This window comes from Rhamphochromis sp. 'chilingali' (genome assembly GCF_963969265.1).
Source record: "Rhamphochromis sp. 'chilingali' genome assembly, chromosome: 21".
NCBI classification, from domain to species: domain Eukaryota; kingdom Metazoa; phylum Chordata; class Actinopteri; order Cichliformes; family Cichlidae; genus Rhamphochromis; species Rhamphochromis sp. 'chilingali'.
Genome location: NC_137949.1, coordinates 15,518,130 through 15,532,413, shown reverse-complemented (window position 1 = coordinate 15,532,413; position 14,284 = coordinate 15,518,130). Strand labels below are relative to the sequence as shown.

The 14,284-nt window shown below is 41.9% G+C and overlaps 1 protein-coding gene across 2 annotated transcripts in view; it reads right to left on the bottom strand.

Moving 5' to 3' along the window:
• Window positions 1-14,284, bottom strand: part of sobpa (sine oculis binding protein homolog a) — a 60,661-nt gene that overhangs the window by 6,066 nt on the left and 40,311 nt on the right. For both annotated transcript variants that reach the window (XM_080871722.1, XM_080871723.1), the window contains one exon: window positions 1,613-3,638. In XM_080871722.1, the coding sequence (XP_080727848.1) occupies window positions 1,614-3,638 (2,025 nt within the window). In that variant the 3' untranslated portion in view covers window position 1,613. The remainder of the gene's footprint in view (window positions 1-1,612; window positions 3,639-14,284) is intronic.

Below are 14,284 nucleotides of genomic sequence, written 5' to 3'. Positions count from 1 at the left end.
CACACTGGATGGGGCCATGTACCATAAAATATTGGACAAAAACTCCCTTCCTTCATCCAGAACACTAAAGATGGGTCATGGTTCTTCCAGCAAAGGAAAGAGAACTTGTCTCCAGTCTCCAGACCACTATCCTACAGAAAATCTATGGAGGGGGCTGAAGCTTTAAGTTGCCAAGCAGCAGTCAAGAAACCTAAAGGATTTAGAGTTTCCTTAATTGGGGAGTGAGACAAAATCCTTACTGAGACACGTGCAAACTTGGTGATCAGCTACTACAATAAACATCTTACTACTGTACTTAGCAACAAGAGTTTTTCCACCAAGTACTAAGTCATGTTTTGCTCGGGGATTAAATACAAATCAATTTCTAACTTTAAAAAAAAAAAAAAAACAAACAAAAAAAAAAAAACTTAAATGATTTTTTTGTTGGTTATTATTTTGCGCAACCATTTACCAGAAAGCAAGCGAGGGAGGCACTGTTGATCCTCCATATTTTTGCTACTGTATCAGTACTTGCAGATTGCAGCGCATCACTTCTGTTTATTTCAGCTGCTGGTTGGCGTTTAGCAGCGCTGAGTGTGCAGGGGGCTTGATTTCCATCTTTTGTCGTTACCAATTAATCTTATTCAGAGCACTCGCCTCATGTTACCACAACCTGAATTGGTCTTCAATTGCTCTTGAATACAATTTCATTTAATTAATAACTCGAGGATTGCATCATTAAATTTGGCATTAATGGCATAAAAGGCTCCTCATTCAAACTCCGAAGCTCATATACTGCCAGTCACAGTAAAGCAAAGACGGGTATTCCTCTTGTAAAATGACATCAAGGCGCAAGCTCATGTGGAAATGTATGTTTGGTAAATGAGTGTTGGCTAATCACATGACTCCAAATGCTCCTAACATCTAGGATAAATGTATTTGTTTATGTGATGTTGCTGAGTCTTAAGGTTTTATTTCAGAATGGTTTGGCTGTATATTAAGAGGACAAGGCCCTCCTTGTGCACAGCCTGCTTGTACTAACACCACCTTGTAGGTGTGCTGGTTCATTTCATCTTTTCACAAATGGGCTTTGTGTCAGGTTCCCTCCTGCTTCACTAACCCTTTTAGAGTCTTTTCAGTGCCAGTCCCTGCGAGTGCCCCTCCGGGTGACAATCTCATACATCACCTGCAGTCCGTCTGTCACAGTGGATTTAATGCCAGGGAACCTGCACTCTGGCATTATTTTGGAGGTAATAATTCAACTAATGCTTGTTTGACCCTTTCCACTGTGACTGCACGAGGGCACACCGAGTCTGCCCTTGAATCAAGCATCACATTGTTGAAATTCTGATTAAGTGATCAACCCTATTATGTCTTTTCAAAATGACAAAATACAAAATAATCCGGTTGCCAGAGATTTCCAGATGTGAAGATTATAAATATGAAACAGCTTGTTAAAGAACATTTTCAACTGAAGGGAGTCATTTTGAATAGTTTAAAGATGCACCCTCGGGAGTAAGAGACTTTTAAAACCAACTCTTAATTTGATAAACCCCCGACTGTGAATTATGAAATGTCACTGAATAAATATGTTTGAATTTATATTTCAAGTCGGTTGTGGGAAAACACTCACCTCATTTGTTTTGATTGCGAATTCGCAGACACCTCCTCTTCAGCGGCGGCTCGAGCTCAGGACTCCCAGCGGCTGATAGCGGTGCGCTGATGGAGCAGGAGAGGATGGCTGTCTTGTCGGCGGCGGGCTTTGGCACAGGCTGTATGACAACACAGCCTCCGGTCGACAGCAGCGGTAGGGCGTAGGCATGCTCACCCTCCTCCAAGTTGGAGTCAGGATCTGGCTTACCCTCCACCGTGTTACCCATCTCATCTTGTGCTGAGACCCGCTTCCCTGGCTCCCATTCACCTACGGAACAATTGTTCTCTTTCAGCGCCTCACGCTCAAGCTCACCGTTAGCTGGGTGCTTCTCTGCCTCTCCTTCTCCTGCCTCTCCCCTTCGGTCAGATTCGAACGCAGGCGTGAGAAGTGGATGCCATCCTGTACCATTGACTATCACATTACATGGGGCAGCAGGGCTAGTCTGGTGCTGGGGTAAAGATGGGGGCTGGGTCCGTACTGTACTTGGTGAGGGTGGTGTTGTACGGTTAGAATAGTGGGGACTCTTCTGGCTCACTGAAGCTTTGCTGGGAGCACTGGAAGGTAGGGCTGATGATTCCAGTGTGTTAGGGTGTGTGGCCCCTTCTGGCTCCGCAGCACTGAGGAGTTCCTGTGAGAGCAGAGCCCCTTCCCCTTCATCACGATGGCTCTTCCCTTCCCTGCCCAGCTCAGCAGCTGGTGGAGATCTTGAATCTGCCTCTGGCTCTACTTTGACCTGGACACCAGGTAGAATCCTGTGAATTACCTGCTGCTGGCATGATCTTTGGCCCACTGTTAGATCAATAACCCCATCCATCAATCCAGGGCCACTGCTGAGACAAAGGTTGCCTGAGTTGTCCTCTGCCTTCACGGTCAATTCCACTGTCCTTCCTCTCTCTGACCGCACAGGAGAGACACGCCCTCCAGCTGGCTCTATCTTCTGGCTCCCTCTATCACCTCCAGAGGAGCCTGGAGAGTGGGGCCTAGAAGCTGAAGCTTCTGAGGACTCTGGAGCACTTCGGACAGAACCAGTACTCTCAGGTCGGTCCCTGGAGGATTTGGGGTTGAAGGGGATAGGGATTGGAATAGGAATTGGGACCGGGAGGGGTACAATGACAGGATAAGGGACCAAGAGAGTTGGGGGAGGTACCAATGGAGCCAAGGACGGCATGCCAAAGTTCATCATTGGGGGCAGGGGGATGTGTCCATTGGGCATCATGTTGACTGGGGGAAAAGGCGGTAGGCCCGGCATGGGGATTCCAGGGTGTGGGGGAATCATGCCAGGGTTGGGATTAGATGAAGGGTGGACATGTGGAGATAGCAGAGGCCTGTGCATGGGGCTTGATGCAGGACCAAGGGTCCTAGGAGGTGGTGGTGGACCAATACCAGGAATGATTGGGTTTGACAGCGGGCTGTTGGGTCCTCCTGGGTGGGCAGAGGTGCGAAGAAATGGGGGGCGGATGTGCTGCATCATTTGATGCTCCATGAACAGAGGCAGGGGCATGGGTCCCCGGGGTGTCATCACCATGGGAGGGCTGCCAGAGGGGACCCCGACTGGTGGGTGAAGAGCAGGAACAGGTGGTGGGGGAAGTGAGGGGCTCTCATGGGGTCTGGGTGTGGGGATTTTGACTGAAGAGGAGGAGGATGGGGAGCAGACAGCTGCAGTGTCTGAGGGTGAGGCAGCTGAAGATGTGGAAGGGGCCAAAACTGAGGTGGCGGAAGGCCCTCCAGGTGAGGGAGCTTTACGTCGAAGGTCCGTTAGCGGCGTTCCCCAGGATTCAGGAGTGAGCAGCTGCACTCCTGAACTGCACTCCGGCTTACCCTCCCCTCCAGCTCCGTGTCCTGGGTTACACAGTGCTCCAGGAAGGGCAGCCTGGGTCTCTTTATAGAAAATGTCCATCTTATATTGGTTCAGGCATTTGGCACTGCAGAACTGCAGCCTCCGCTCACCAGCACCAAAGTCCAGGTACTCCTTAGTATGGCGAATATGTTTGCACCAGTCACACACCTGCAAAAAGGAACACACATATATAAGCACCTGTCAGCCTGCATACAAAGGACTCCTGATCTGTTTTTGATGATCCACTACAAAATATTCTCTGAAAAATGTGGGGAAGACGCTTAGTCTCCACACCATCTGTAGAGAAGCTCATTAGAGAAAGATTATTTTTAAGGAAGCTGATGTAGATTGTAAATACTTTTACAGATCTGCTGAAAAAAAAGAAACATTTAACATTGAAGTTCTGCTTTCGACATATTTATGTGTTCTATCTTATGCTCGCATAATGGCGTTCAGCTGCTGAAGTGACTTTGCCTTTAACCTTCTGTCTTAACAAGAAATGCCCATTTACACCTTCTGTTGGCTATAAAGACCAGCGCCTGAAGCACAACACAAAAAGACGATTTCCCTCACACTGGTATTGAATTGTGGGTCAACAAGTCAAATTAGGTTAAACGGTAGAAGGACCACTGTATATTGGTGTAATGGGTAAATGGGTGAATAACAGAATTTTGTGCTGTTCTTTGGGTGGTGAAATGTTTTACTTTAAATATCTTTATAGGTTGCAGGTGATGGCTGAAGCTTGGTGCAAAACGTTCACATTTTCTAACATTATTTTTCTCAGTCGAGCTCTGAGGTTTTTGGCTAAAAGCCACAGTTGTTTGCTGAAAACTATTTACTTAAAGTGACTGCAATATTAGTAAGATTGCAGTTAAAATCAGTTAATCAAGTAAAGCCGGCTACACGTGAAAAGTGTGTATTTCTTTTGGGACCCATGCATTCATATGCCTTTTTTATATTTATATACTGCATAATTTTGCATCCTCCTCTCTCCCTGGACCCTTCTGCTGTACCTCCAGAGCTGCATGTAACTGATCTGTGATTTCTGCCACCAGTTCCTGTCAGGTGTTTTATGTTGTATTGTTTGTTTCCCCTCTTTGTTCTTTTCTCTTGACTCCTTTCTTACTCACACAAAGCAGCATCAGATGCCAAAATGGCTCTACTTGAGATTTCTACCTATTAAAGCAGAGCTGATGTAACATGGCAACATGGCTATAAAGGGGTTAATAGTTCCTTGATATAGTAGGTGGATTGGTTGCATAAAGCCTTGTAAGTCAACAGTAACATTTTACATTCAAAAAATGGACTCGACTTCAGAGATTGCTTCTGTATGCAGAATGCAAACCTGGGCTGGATCCAAACATGTGGAGGCTCAATTGAAAAGTTGTCTTTCTTAGTCACCGCAATGGCAAAGATCCCAAAACGCACTGCTGCACTGTTTCATCAACGTTATACACCTTTTTTAGTGCAAAACGTGCAGATTTTTTGAGGGGAGGAAAATGAATGTGACCCTGGTAGAGCAGATAGCAGTGGGCGAGCCCTGAACACGGAGTTACTCGTCAGGCCACACACAGCTCACTCTGTCAGCTCTGGGAGGAGTGGCAGGTCCTCGCTGGAGATAATTAAGGCATTAATCAGTTGTCAGACCCTTCAACGACATCCATCCATCACACAGACCCTTAAGCCCCCCTGCTGAATGTTAATAAGTCGAGGGATGCAACCGGAAGGTGGATAAACTCCTTTTGCAAGCTGCATAGCAACATTGGATTATTTGGCAGGAAAGTGTCTGGCAGCAGCTGAAAGACAGTGGACTCACATGGGCTTTTGGGCAGATGCACTGCAGCACTGGCCAGGATTTCAAAAAGAAAACACAGTGTGCTGTCCTTCAACTGCAACATGTGTAAAACATCAGGTTGCTTGCCTCGATTATGTGCTTTACATCAGAGGTGAACTGGTTGAAGCAGAGGCATTCACGAAAAGGGCAAAAGTCTGCATTTGACAGTCATTAGAGAGTGTCACTCTAACTTAAAAACTGAACCGAGTTTGAGAGAAGCAGCCGGAGAGCAGCAAAAACAGATCAGAGACTGAACTACACGGCGCTGGAAGCGCTCGGATGTCAGTCCCTTGAAATCTACATGCTTTAACGACTGAGTAAAAGTCAAAAAGGTGCTCTCACAAGTTGAGTTTGATAATGGTATGCCCAGGATATTTTAAATAATAAATGTGCTGAAAATTTCCTCGACTCAGAAAGACAGATGGAGAGCACTTAACGACTTTCTGCACCGTGAGTGAAATTTCACTGCGCATTACGCTAATGGAGTTGTGCTTTCTCTTTCTCGCTCTCTCCCGGCTCCTGCACACAGATGTTTGCAGTTGAATGTAATTATGGTCATTTATTTCCATCGTGGCCAACGAACCAGCATCGGCGGTGTAGTTTAACCGTTTGCATTACAACAATTATCCGGCTTCTAAACAAGCACCCCAGTGGTCGACATGTTCTCCCTCCTCTGACTCTCTGACCCAATCCAGAGTCTAGGCAAGGCAAGGCAAGGCAAGTTTATTTGTATAGCACAATTCAACAACAAGGTGATTCAAAGTGCTTTACAGAGACATTAGAAACAAGAACAAATAAAAAGCATGATTTAAAATTGATTAAAACAAGCAAATAAACTAACTAACTAATTAACAAACAAACAAACAACAGTATATAAAATCAAAACAGATAAAATCAGAACAGTAGATAAAATCAGTAGTTAAATGTAAGTTTTGAAATTTAAGCTTAAAGTGTGGATTTGGTGCTTTATTCAAATGCAGCTGAGAACAGGTGAGTCTTCAACCTGGATTTAAATAAACTGAGTGTTTCAGCTGATCTGAGGCTTTCTGGGAGTTTGTTCCAGATATAAGGAGCATAAAAGCTGAATGCAGCTTCTCCGTGTCTGGTTCTGACTCTGGGAACTGATAAAAGACCGGATCCAGATGACCTGAGGGATCTGGAAGGTTCATACTGGGTCAGGAGGTCATTGATGTATTTTGGTCCTAAACCATTCAGAGCTTTATAGGCCAGCATCAGAACTTTAAAGTCTATCCTCTGACGGACAGGCAGCCAGTGTAAGGACCTCAGAGCTGGACTGATGTGGTCCACTTTTTTGGTCTTAGTGAGGACTCGAGCAGCAGAGTTCTGAATGAGCTGTAGTTGTCTGACTGATTTTTTAGGTAGACCTGTAAAGATGCTGTTACAGTAATCAAGCCTACTAAAGATGAATGCATGGACTAGTTTTTCCAGGTCCTGTTGAGACATCAGATCTTTTATCCTTGATATATTCTTGAGGTGATAGTAAGCTGACTTTGTTATTGTCTTAATGTGTTTTTCTAAGTTTAGGTCTGCATCCATCACTACACCCAAATTTCTCGCCTGGTTTGTGGTTTTTAGATGTATAGATTGAAGTTCTCTGGTGACCTGTAATCGTTTTTCTTTGGCGCCAAAGACTATTACCTCAGTTTTGTTTTTGTTTAGCTGGAGAAAATTGTGGCACAACCAGTCATTGATTTCCTCAATGCATTTACCAAGAGCCTGTACAGGGCCTCGGTCTCCTGGTGACATTGTGATATATATTTGTGTGTCATCTGCATAGCTGTGATAGTTTATTTTGTTGTTGTTTATAATCTGTGCCAGTGGGAGCATGTAGATGTTAAACAGAAGGGGTCCCAAGATGGAACCTTGGGGAACTCCACATGTGATACTTGTCTGCTCAGATGTGAAGTTACCTATTGATACAAAGTATTTCCTGTTTTCTACGTATGTTTTGAACCAGTTTAGTACAGTTCCTGAAAGACCTGTCCAGTTCTCCAGTCATTTGAGTAATATGTTGTGGTCAACTGTATCAAATGCTGCACTGAGATCCAGTAAAACTAGGACTGACATTTTTCCACTGTCTGTATTCAGACATATGTCATTAAACACTTTGGTCAGAGCAGTTTCAGTGCTGTGGTTCTGTCTAAAACCTGACTGGAAGGCATCGTAGCAATTATTCTGTTTTAAGAAGTAACTGAGCTGTTGAGAAACTGCTTTTTCAATGATCTTACTTAAAAACGGGAGATTTGAGATCGGCCTGTAGTTGTTCATTTGTGTCTTGTCAAGATTGTCCTTTTTCAGTATAGGTTTGATTACAGCAGTTTTTAGTGATTCTGGAAACACACCTGATAATAAAGAAAAGTTGACGATCTGTAACAGGTCTGACTCTAAACTCTTTGAGACCTTTTTGAAAAAACTTGTTGGCAGGACATCTAAACAGCAGGAGGAGGAGTTCAGTTGACCTAAGATGTCCTCCAGGTCTTTGCTGTTAATAGGTTGAAACTGTTTCATGGTGTTTAAACAGTTTTTTGGTGGACACAGTACATATCCTGGATCTGCTGTTGATGTACCAATTGCTTGTCTAATTTTTTGGATTTTTTCAGTGAAGAATTTGGCAAAGTCATTGCAGGCCATGGTCGAATGAAGTTCAGCTGCCACTGACACAGGAGGGTTTGTTAGCCTGTCAACTGTAGAAAATAAGACCCGAGCACTATGGCTGTTTTTAGTGATGATGTCAGAGAAGTAGGACCTCCTTGCACTCCTCAGTTGTAAATTATAATTGTGAAGTTTCTCTTTATAGATGTCATAATGAACCTGGAGGTTTGTTTTTCTTTCTCTTTCTCTTTCTCGCTAGGGAATTTTAGGAATTTTAGGAATTCCCACATTAGTCAGCGACATGTTTTAGTGCATAAGAAAAAAATGAACACATAAGGTGAGGTGATTTGTGAGGGGATTTGAGACATTCTCAGAGGTTAGAGCAATAAATAAACAGCATTTAGTTTGCTGCATTCAAAGAGAATGACCCAATAGAAAAGGTTAATTCTGTGGAGGACAAAAACTGCCGAAATATTAAAAATATAGAAATATATTGCAATTATGCAATGCACCAAAATATTAGAAATAAATGTAGAAATCCACAAATTTATAAACTGTGACATATTTATAATTGAATTATCATCTTTAACGTAAGAATCTTCATATTTACTTGCTTCCTCGTTTAGTTTACCATGTTATTTATTGACTTATTTACTTATTAATCTCTATTAACATTTACTCTTTAACATTTTTCTATTGCTGTATATGTTTCGGTTTTGTTTTGACTTTGTTTTCCTTTCATCAAACAGAAATATGTATAAAATTTAAAACGAAAGGAATAAATACAAAGAAAAACACATACAGAGGCAAATTAAATAAAAAAATATCCACTTACGTCACATTTTTTAAAGATAATTTGTGAAATTTTTCATTTTGCCAGGGCTTTAAAAAAATTATTATTGATTTTGGCAGTTTGGATTCTCCATATAAGGCAGGGGCTTCAGATTTCTAAGGATACGTAGGATTTAGGAGATGAAGAGGAAGGCGAAGGAGGAGGTGGCAGCGGGTTAAGAGGCTGGAGAGTTTCAGACGGTGCAGAGATTGTAAGGTTTCATAAGAGGTTGTGGTGCCTGAAGTGGTTTTATATGTATGATGAAGAGGTTCGCTGAAAATGAGGAGGTTTAAGCAAGAAAAGTGCATCAAGGGACAGGCTTGGGTATCCCGCCCTGTTAAGGTCGATATGCGATTCTTTTGACACTTCTCACATTGCTTCCACAATCACAAAGTGCAAAACACAAAGATTAAACACATGAAAATGAACCAGGTGCTTGAAGCAAGGCTTGGTTTTTTTGTTATTTTACACTCCAAACAATCTGCAGCAAAGTATCCACCCGTGACGGCTTGGGTTCATCAGAGATTCTGAGAAGAGGCGGACAGAAACACTGAGCTGGCTGTACTGTGGATTTAGTCCAAAAACTAGATCATGTTGCAACAGACTGCCATCTTAAAGCACCTGGTCCACTGGAAGAAGAAAACAGTGTAAAGCTTACACTGATGTTTACACAAGAAAATTAAACTTTGGCAAGGCTTTAAAGACCATCTGCAACATGTGGACTTATTACTATGATTAACCAAACTATCAGTTTCCAGTTGCCTCATTCATTGTTGCAATGATTATAATTACTTGGCTTACAAAAGAGGAAACATATCTGGTACAGATCCTCTCCCAGTGTTTTATACTGACTACATAGTGTACCTGACTTCTCCATCAAAACCTGAATGGATGAAAAGTTTTAAACTGCAGCTAAAAGCCAAGACGCAGGAGAACCGCACTCTCTGTGAGGTGGCTCTTTTCACAGCCAGCCATCCCATCAGTCATTATAGATGTGACACACAAAGGCCATTCTCACTTGGCCAGGTGAAGCTCAATTGTGCTATATTTCACAGCGCACGCTCACGCACGCACGGCGAGTAAAATAACTTCAGCTGCAAGAGAGACGAGGCAGACCTGGCGGATTGTGTTTGAATGTCAATGCAGCAGACGGGAGATCTATGAGATGAGATATCTACTCGGTGCTTTTCCATAGAAAGCACAGTTATATGCTTCTTTTTTTTTTTTTGCAGGGTTTGGGAAAAATCAATACTGCTGTAATATCTGTGTGATGAATTTGAGGCTAGAGCCTGCACATAGCAAACTGAGACAACAAACTGGAGAAAAAGCTGTTGGTGAACAGTTCACTAGAGTCTCTTCAGGGGAAAGGTTTAACTTTGAGGCGTTTACCGACAGGGGATACATTTCCACACCCTTAAATACATAAATTCATTTGGATCTGGACAAGCACAGATTCATTCATCTCCTTTTTTGTCAAACATGTCTTCAAAGTCCTTCCCTTGTCAGCTATGGACAGTGAGATCCAAGTAAGCGACATGGTGAGTGTGTGAATGCCTCTCAGTCATGAGAAAATTACACACTTATACACCAGTCATATGTACTGTAGTCACTGAATGCTAATCAGTGGAAATATTTAAGGTGACCCTGCATACATCTCGAAATCTAACAGCTAAACATCAACATCTTCCTAATCTGAAGAACTGGCATCAGACTGCTTCTCAGTGAGGAGAAGTTACTTTTATTTTGCCTGTTACCTCCATTTTCAAGCCTAACTAACAAGCTACTCAGGATAGCTTCTTCGTCAGGTAAGCAAGCGTAAGTAGTGCTGATCAGCCTATCAAAAAGCCAATTTCAGAGGTATACGTCTGGCCATGTCTGAAGTCAGAAGTTCTTATGGTTGTTTTGAATGACTGAGGGATGGAGGGAAAAGCCAGCTGTCACAGAGAGGGAGAGTGGAGATGCAGTAATATTTAATATTGCATTTTCCAGACAGTCTGTCAGACAGCATTGTATCTGGTAGATACATAAACAGTTGGCGCTTCTATAAAACAAGAGTTTAAAGAGAAAATTTGGTGTCTTGAAGACCAAGTCCTGTATGATCAGCGCTAGACTGAATCTTGCAGATGGACACTTTGCTCTGATGTAACTGGATCCTTTGGTTTTAGTTGATTATAAACTATGCAAAGACTTTGGTACTGAGTAGCTGATGTCGTGTAGGCAAAAGCATGTTGTATTAAAGTAAATGTTATAGCCTTTAGTTGGTCAACATAAAATAAATTCGTTAGGAAACAAAACCTGAACATACAAAAGTTAAAAAATGATTCCACGTGTCTGGAATGGGAGACTGGAAGATTGTCCAATAAAATATTATGAATGAGTACACCTGTTTCGCATTACAAACACGTGAAATTCTCGAGATTAAAGAATCTCCTTTGCAACAATGTCCTGGGCATTAACCTAACACACTTTTCAATTGTGGAAGAAGCTGGAGCTCCCAGTGTTCTACACATAGGTTCAAACTCGGTACACTCTAGCTGCCTAGAAACATAACATTACTGTTATCAACAGACATATAGATATATATAGAAGCTGTGACAGAAGCTGTGATAAATTTGAAAGCCCACTAAGTTTACAAATAGTTTTTATTTATATTTAGCAGAATTTTTTAGAAGATTTTAGAAGACAACATACAGTTTTTGTTTACTTTTTTTTTTTGATAATAACATCTCATTTATATCCACAAAACTTGAATATTGCAACATATGCTCACCAGCCACTTTGTTAGGTACACTTGTGTATTTCAGAAACAGCTGATCTACTATGATTTTCCCGCGCAACAATCTCTTGGGTTTACAGAGAATGGTCCGAAAAAGAGAAAAATATATTGTATGGGCGTCATCAACAAAGTTGATGTCAGACATCAGTTCAATTCAATTTTACTGCTATTTCGCCAAATCACAACAGTAGTCGTCTCAAGGCACTTTGTATTGTAAGGTAAAGACCCTACAATAACAGAAAGCAAACTCTAACAATCAAATGATGCCCTTTGAGCGAGCACTTGGTGACAGTGGGAAGGAAAAACTCCCTTTTAACAGGACGAAACCTCCGGCAGATACAGGCTCAGGAAGGGGCAGCCAGCTGTTGTGGTTGGGAGGTGAGGGGAGGAAGAGGGGACAAAAATGCACTGCTGAAGAGGGACAAAGACTAATGACAAGCAATGTTCCCTCTAAGCTGCGCGCGTGCGCAATTGCGCACTGCTGGCACGGTCTCTGTGCACAGAAAATCTGCGTTGCGCACAAAAAAAAAAAAATCTAACCTGAATTGAAATTAAAATTAATACTTTAACAATTCTGTTTTGCAGTGTTAGTCAGTAAGTGACTGGCTGCTTCCGTATGGGATTAGAACGATGCCACCTTATCCCATAGTCCAGCCAATGATGTGATTCACATTCGTATACACGCAGCTAATCAATGTCGTTGACAGGCTATGACAGCGTCCTTATGTGCCGACACCGGTGTTTTAGCAAGCAAAGCGGCGTGGCTGATGTGGAGTGAAGCCACGGTAATGAAGGACAGACGGAACAATTGACAGAAAAAGTGTGGACTTTATACCAGTTTTTAAATTGTGTTGATAGGCCACATAAAACCAGAGTTATGATAAAAATATGTGCAATGTTTGGTTTTCTTCCTGAATACTGTCGTTGTTTATATTTACTGTGGGAAGGAACGGTAAAAGCGGCATTTTATAAGGAAAACACTCGAAAGCCTGTGAGCAAAAACAAAACCAAAAAACCCCACCCTTTCCTATTGGTGGAAAAATGTACCATGTCGACCAATTAAAAATGATATGGTAACATCGCATTTAGTTGTTTAGGAAGGGAGGAAGTTTCAGGAGTGACGGAGGTGTTTTGAGATATGAGAGATTTGAGACTTTTAGCGCAAATCTTGTGTAGTTAGTGTGTAGTGTAGTCAGTAGTTTTGTTGTGTGTGTCAGAACAATGAGATGACTGCTGAATGTTACAGGTGTTACATCTCCTGTTGTCAGGCCTGCAGGTATCAGGCTGTTGTTCTCCTTTATCTCATAGTGGACAGAAATTATTTTTTGGAGTGGCACAAATCATTTGTGTGGCATCAGATTTGATGCAGAACAGCTGATTGTTCTGTAAATAGTTTGAAATGTTTATTTTAAAAAACGCCTTGGCTGCATTTTTACGTAAATAGCTGCAAAAAACTTTGTTGTTTGCATAACTACTTTGCATAACATACTTTTTTTGAAGAATTAATTGCCCAACATTGGTCATTATATACTGTATTTTGCAGAGAAAGAGAGTTACAGGACTCTCTTATTTTAACTTCCAATAGTGTTAAAATACTACACAGGTCATGAGCAAGATTTTTTAAAATTTTCATTGTAAGTGGGGCTAAAGAAGTTAATTAAAAGTAGTCCAACATAAATGTAAATGCTGTAATTTGATTATTTTAATAAACCGTGGATGGATTCAATGCTGGCGTGACCACAGTGCACACGTCTGCTGTTGCTCACAGTGGTCCAAGGGGCCTCTCAGGGAGTTTGTGTGTTCGCTCAGACACGTGAAAAATTAGAGGGAACATTGATAACAAGTCATGTTTAAATGCAAAGAGGTGTATAAACAGATTGTGAGTGAATAAGAAACACTCAGTGCATCATGGGAAGCATAACTACTACTGCAGCATAACTAAGGGAGGATTCAGGGTCACCTGATCCAGCCAGGTCAGGGAAGAATGGTTGCCCTGAACTGATAAGAAAGTGACAGTAACTCAAAAAACCACTGTTTACAATCTAGGTAAGGATGAGGAATAGCATTTCTGAATGCACAAGACATCCAACTAGGAAGCAGATGAGCTACAGCAGCAGAAGACCACACCTGATGCCACTTCTGTCAGTCAAGAATAGGAAACTGAAGTTACAATTCATATGGGTTCAGCACAACGGCACAACAAAAGACTGGAAAACTGTTGCCTGGTCCCATGAGTCTCTATAGCATTAGCTGTGCATTGTTTAAATGTCACAACTAACTTAAGTGTTCTTGCTGACCATGATCCTTCCTCTAAGATATATTTGGCACCATCACATTGCCTGGCAATTACCTAACAATGGACTGAAATGGCACTTTTATGGCAGAGCAGGATATGGGCATGTACTTGTAAAATGTACAGATATATCAACATTTCCAATAAATATTATTCAGTAAAGCCAACTTAGCTTCACTGCTATTATTGCAATATTATACACCTGCTTTAACTGTGAGACTGCATGTGTCTGACAGCTCCTAAAAAGACTGACACAGCTCACTACATGAAAAATGAAAATGGGCAAAATAAATGGTAAAGCATGAAAAAAGTTCAGAACATAACAAATGGAAACGTTTAAGTGAAGCATCTTGTGCAGCATCTTGTTTGGAGAGGTTTGAGGAAGAGCCTGCTTTACTTTTACAGTAATTCTCAAACACAAACCAGCCCAGGCACATTTCAGACATGACTTGAAAATTACATATTT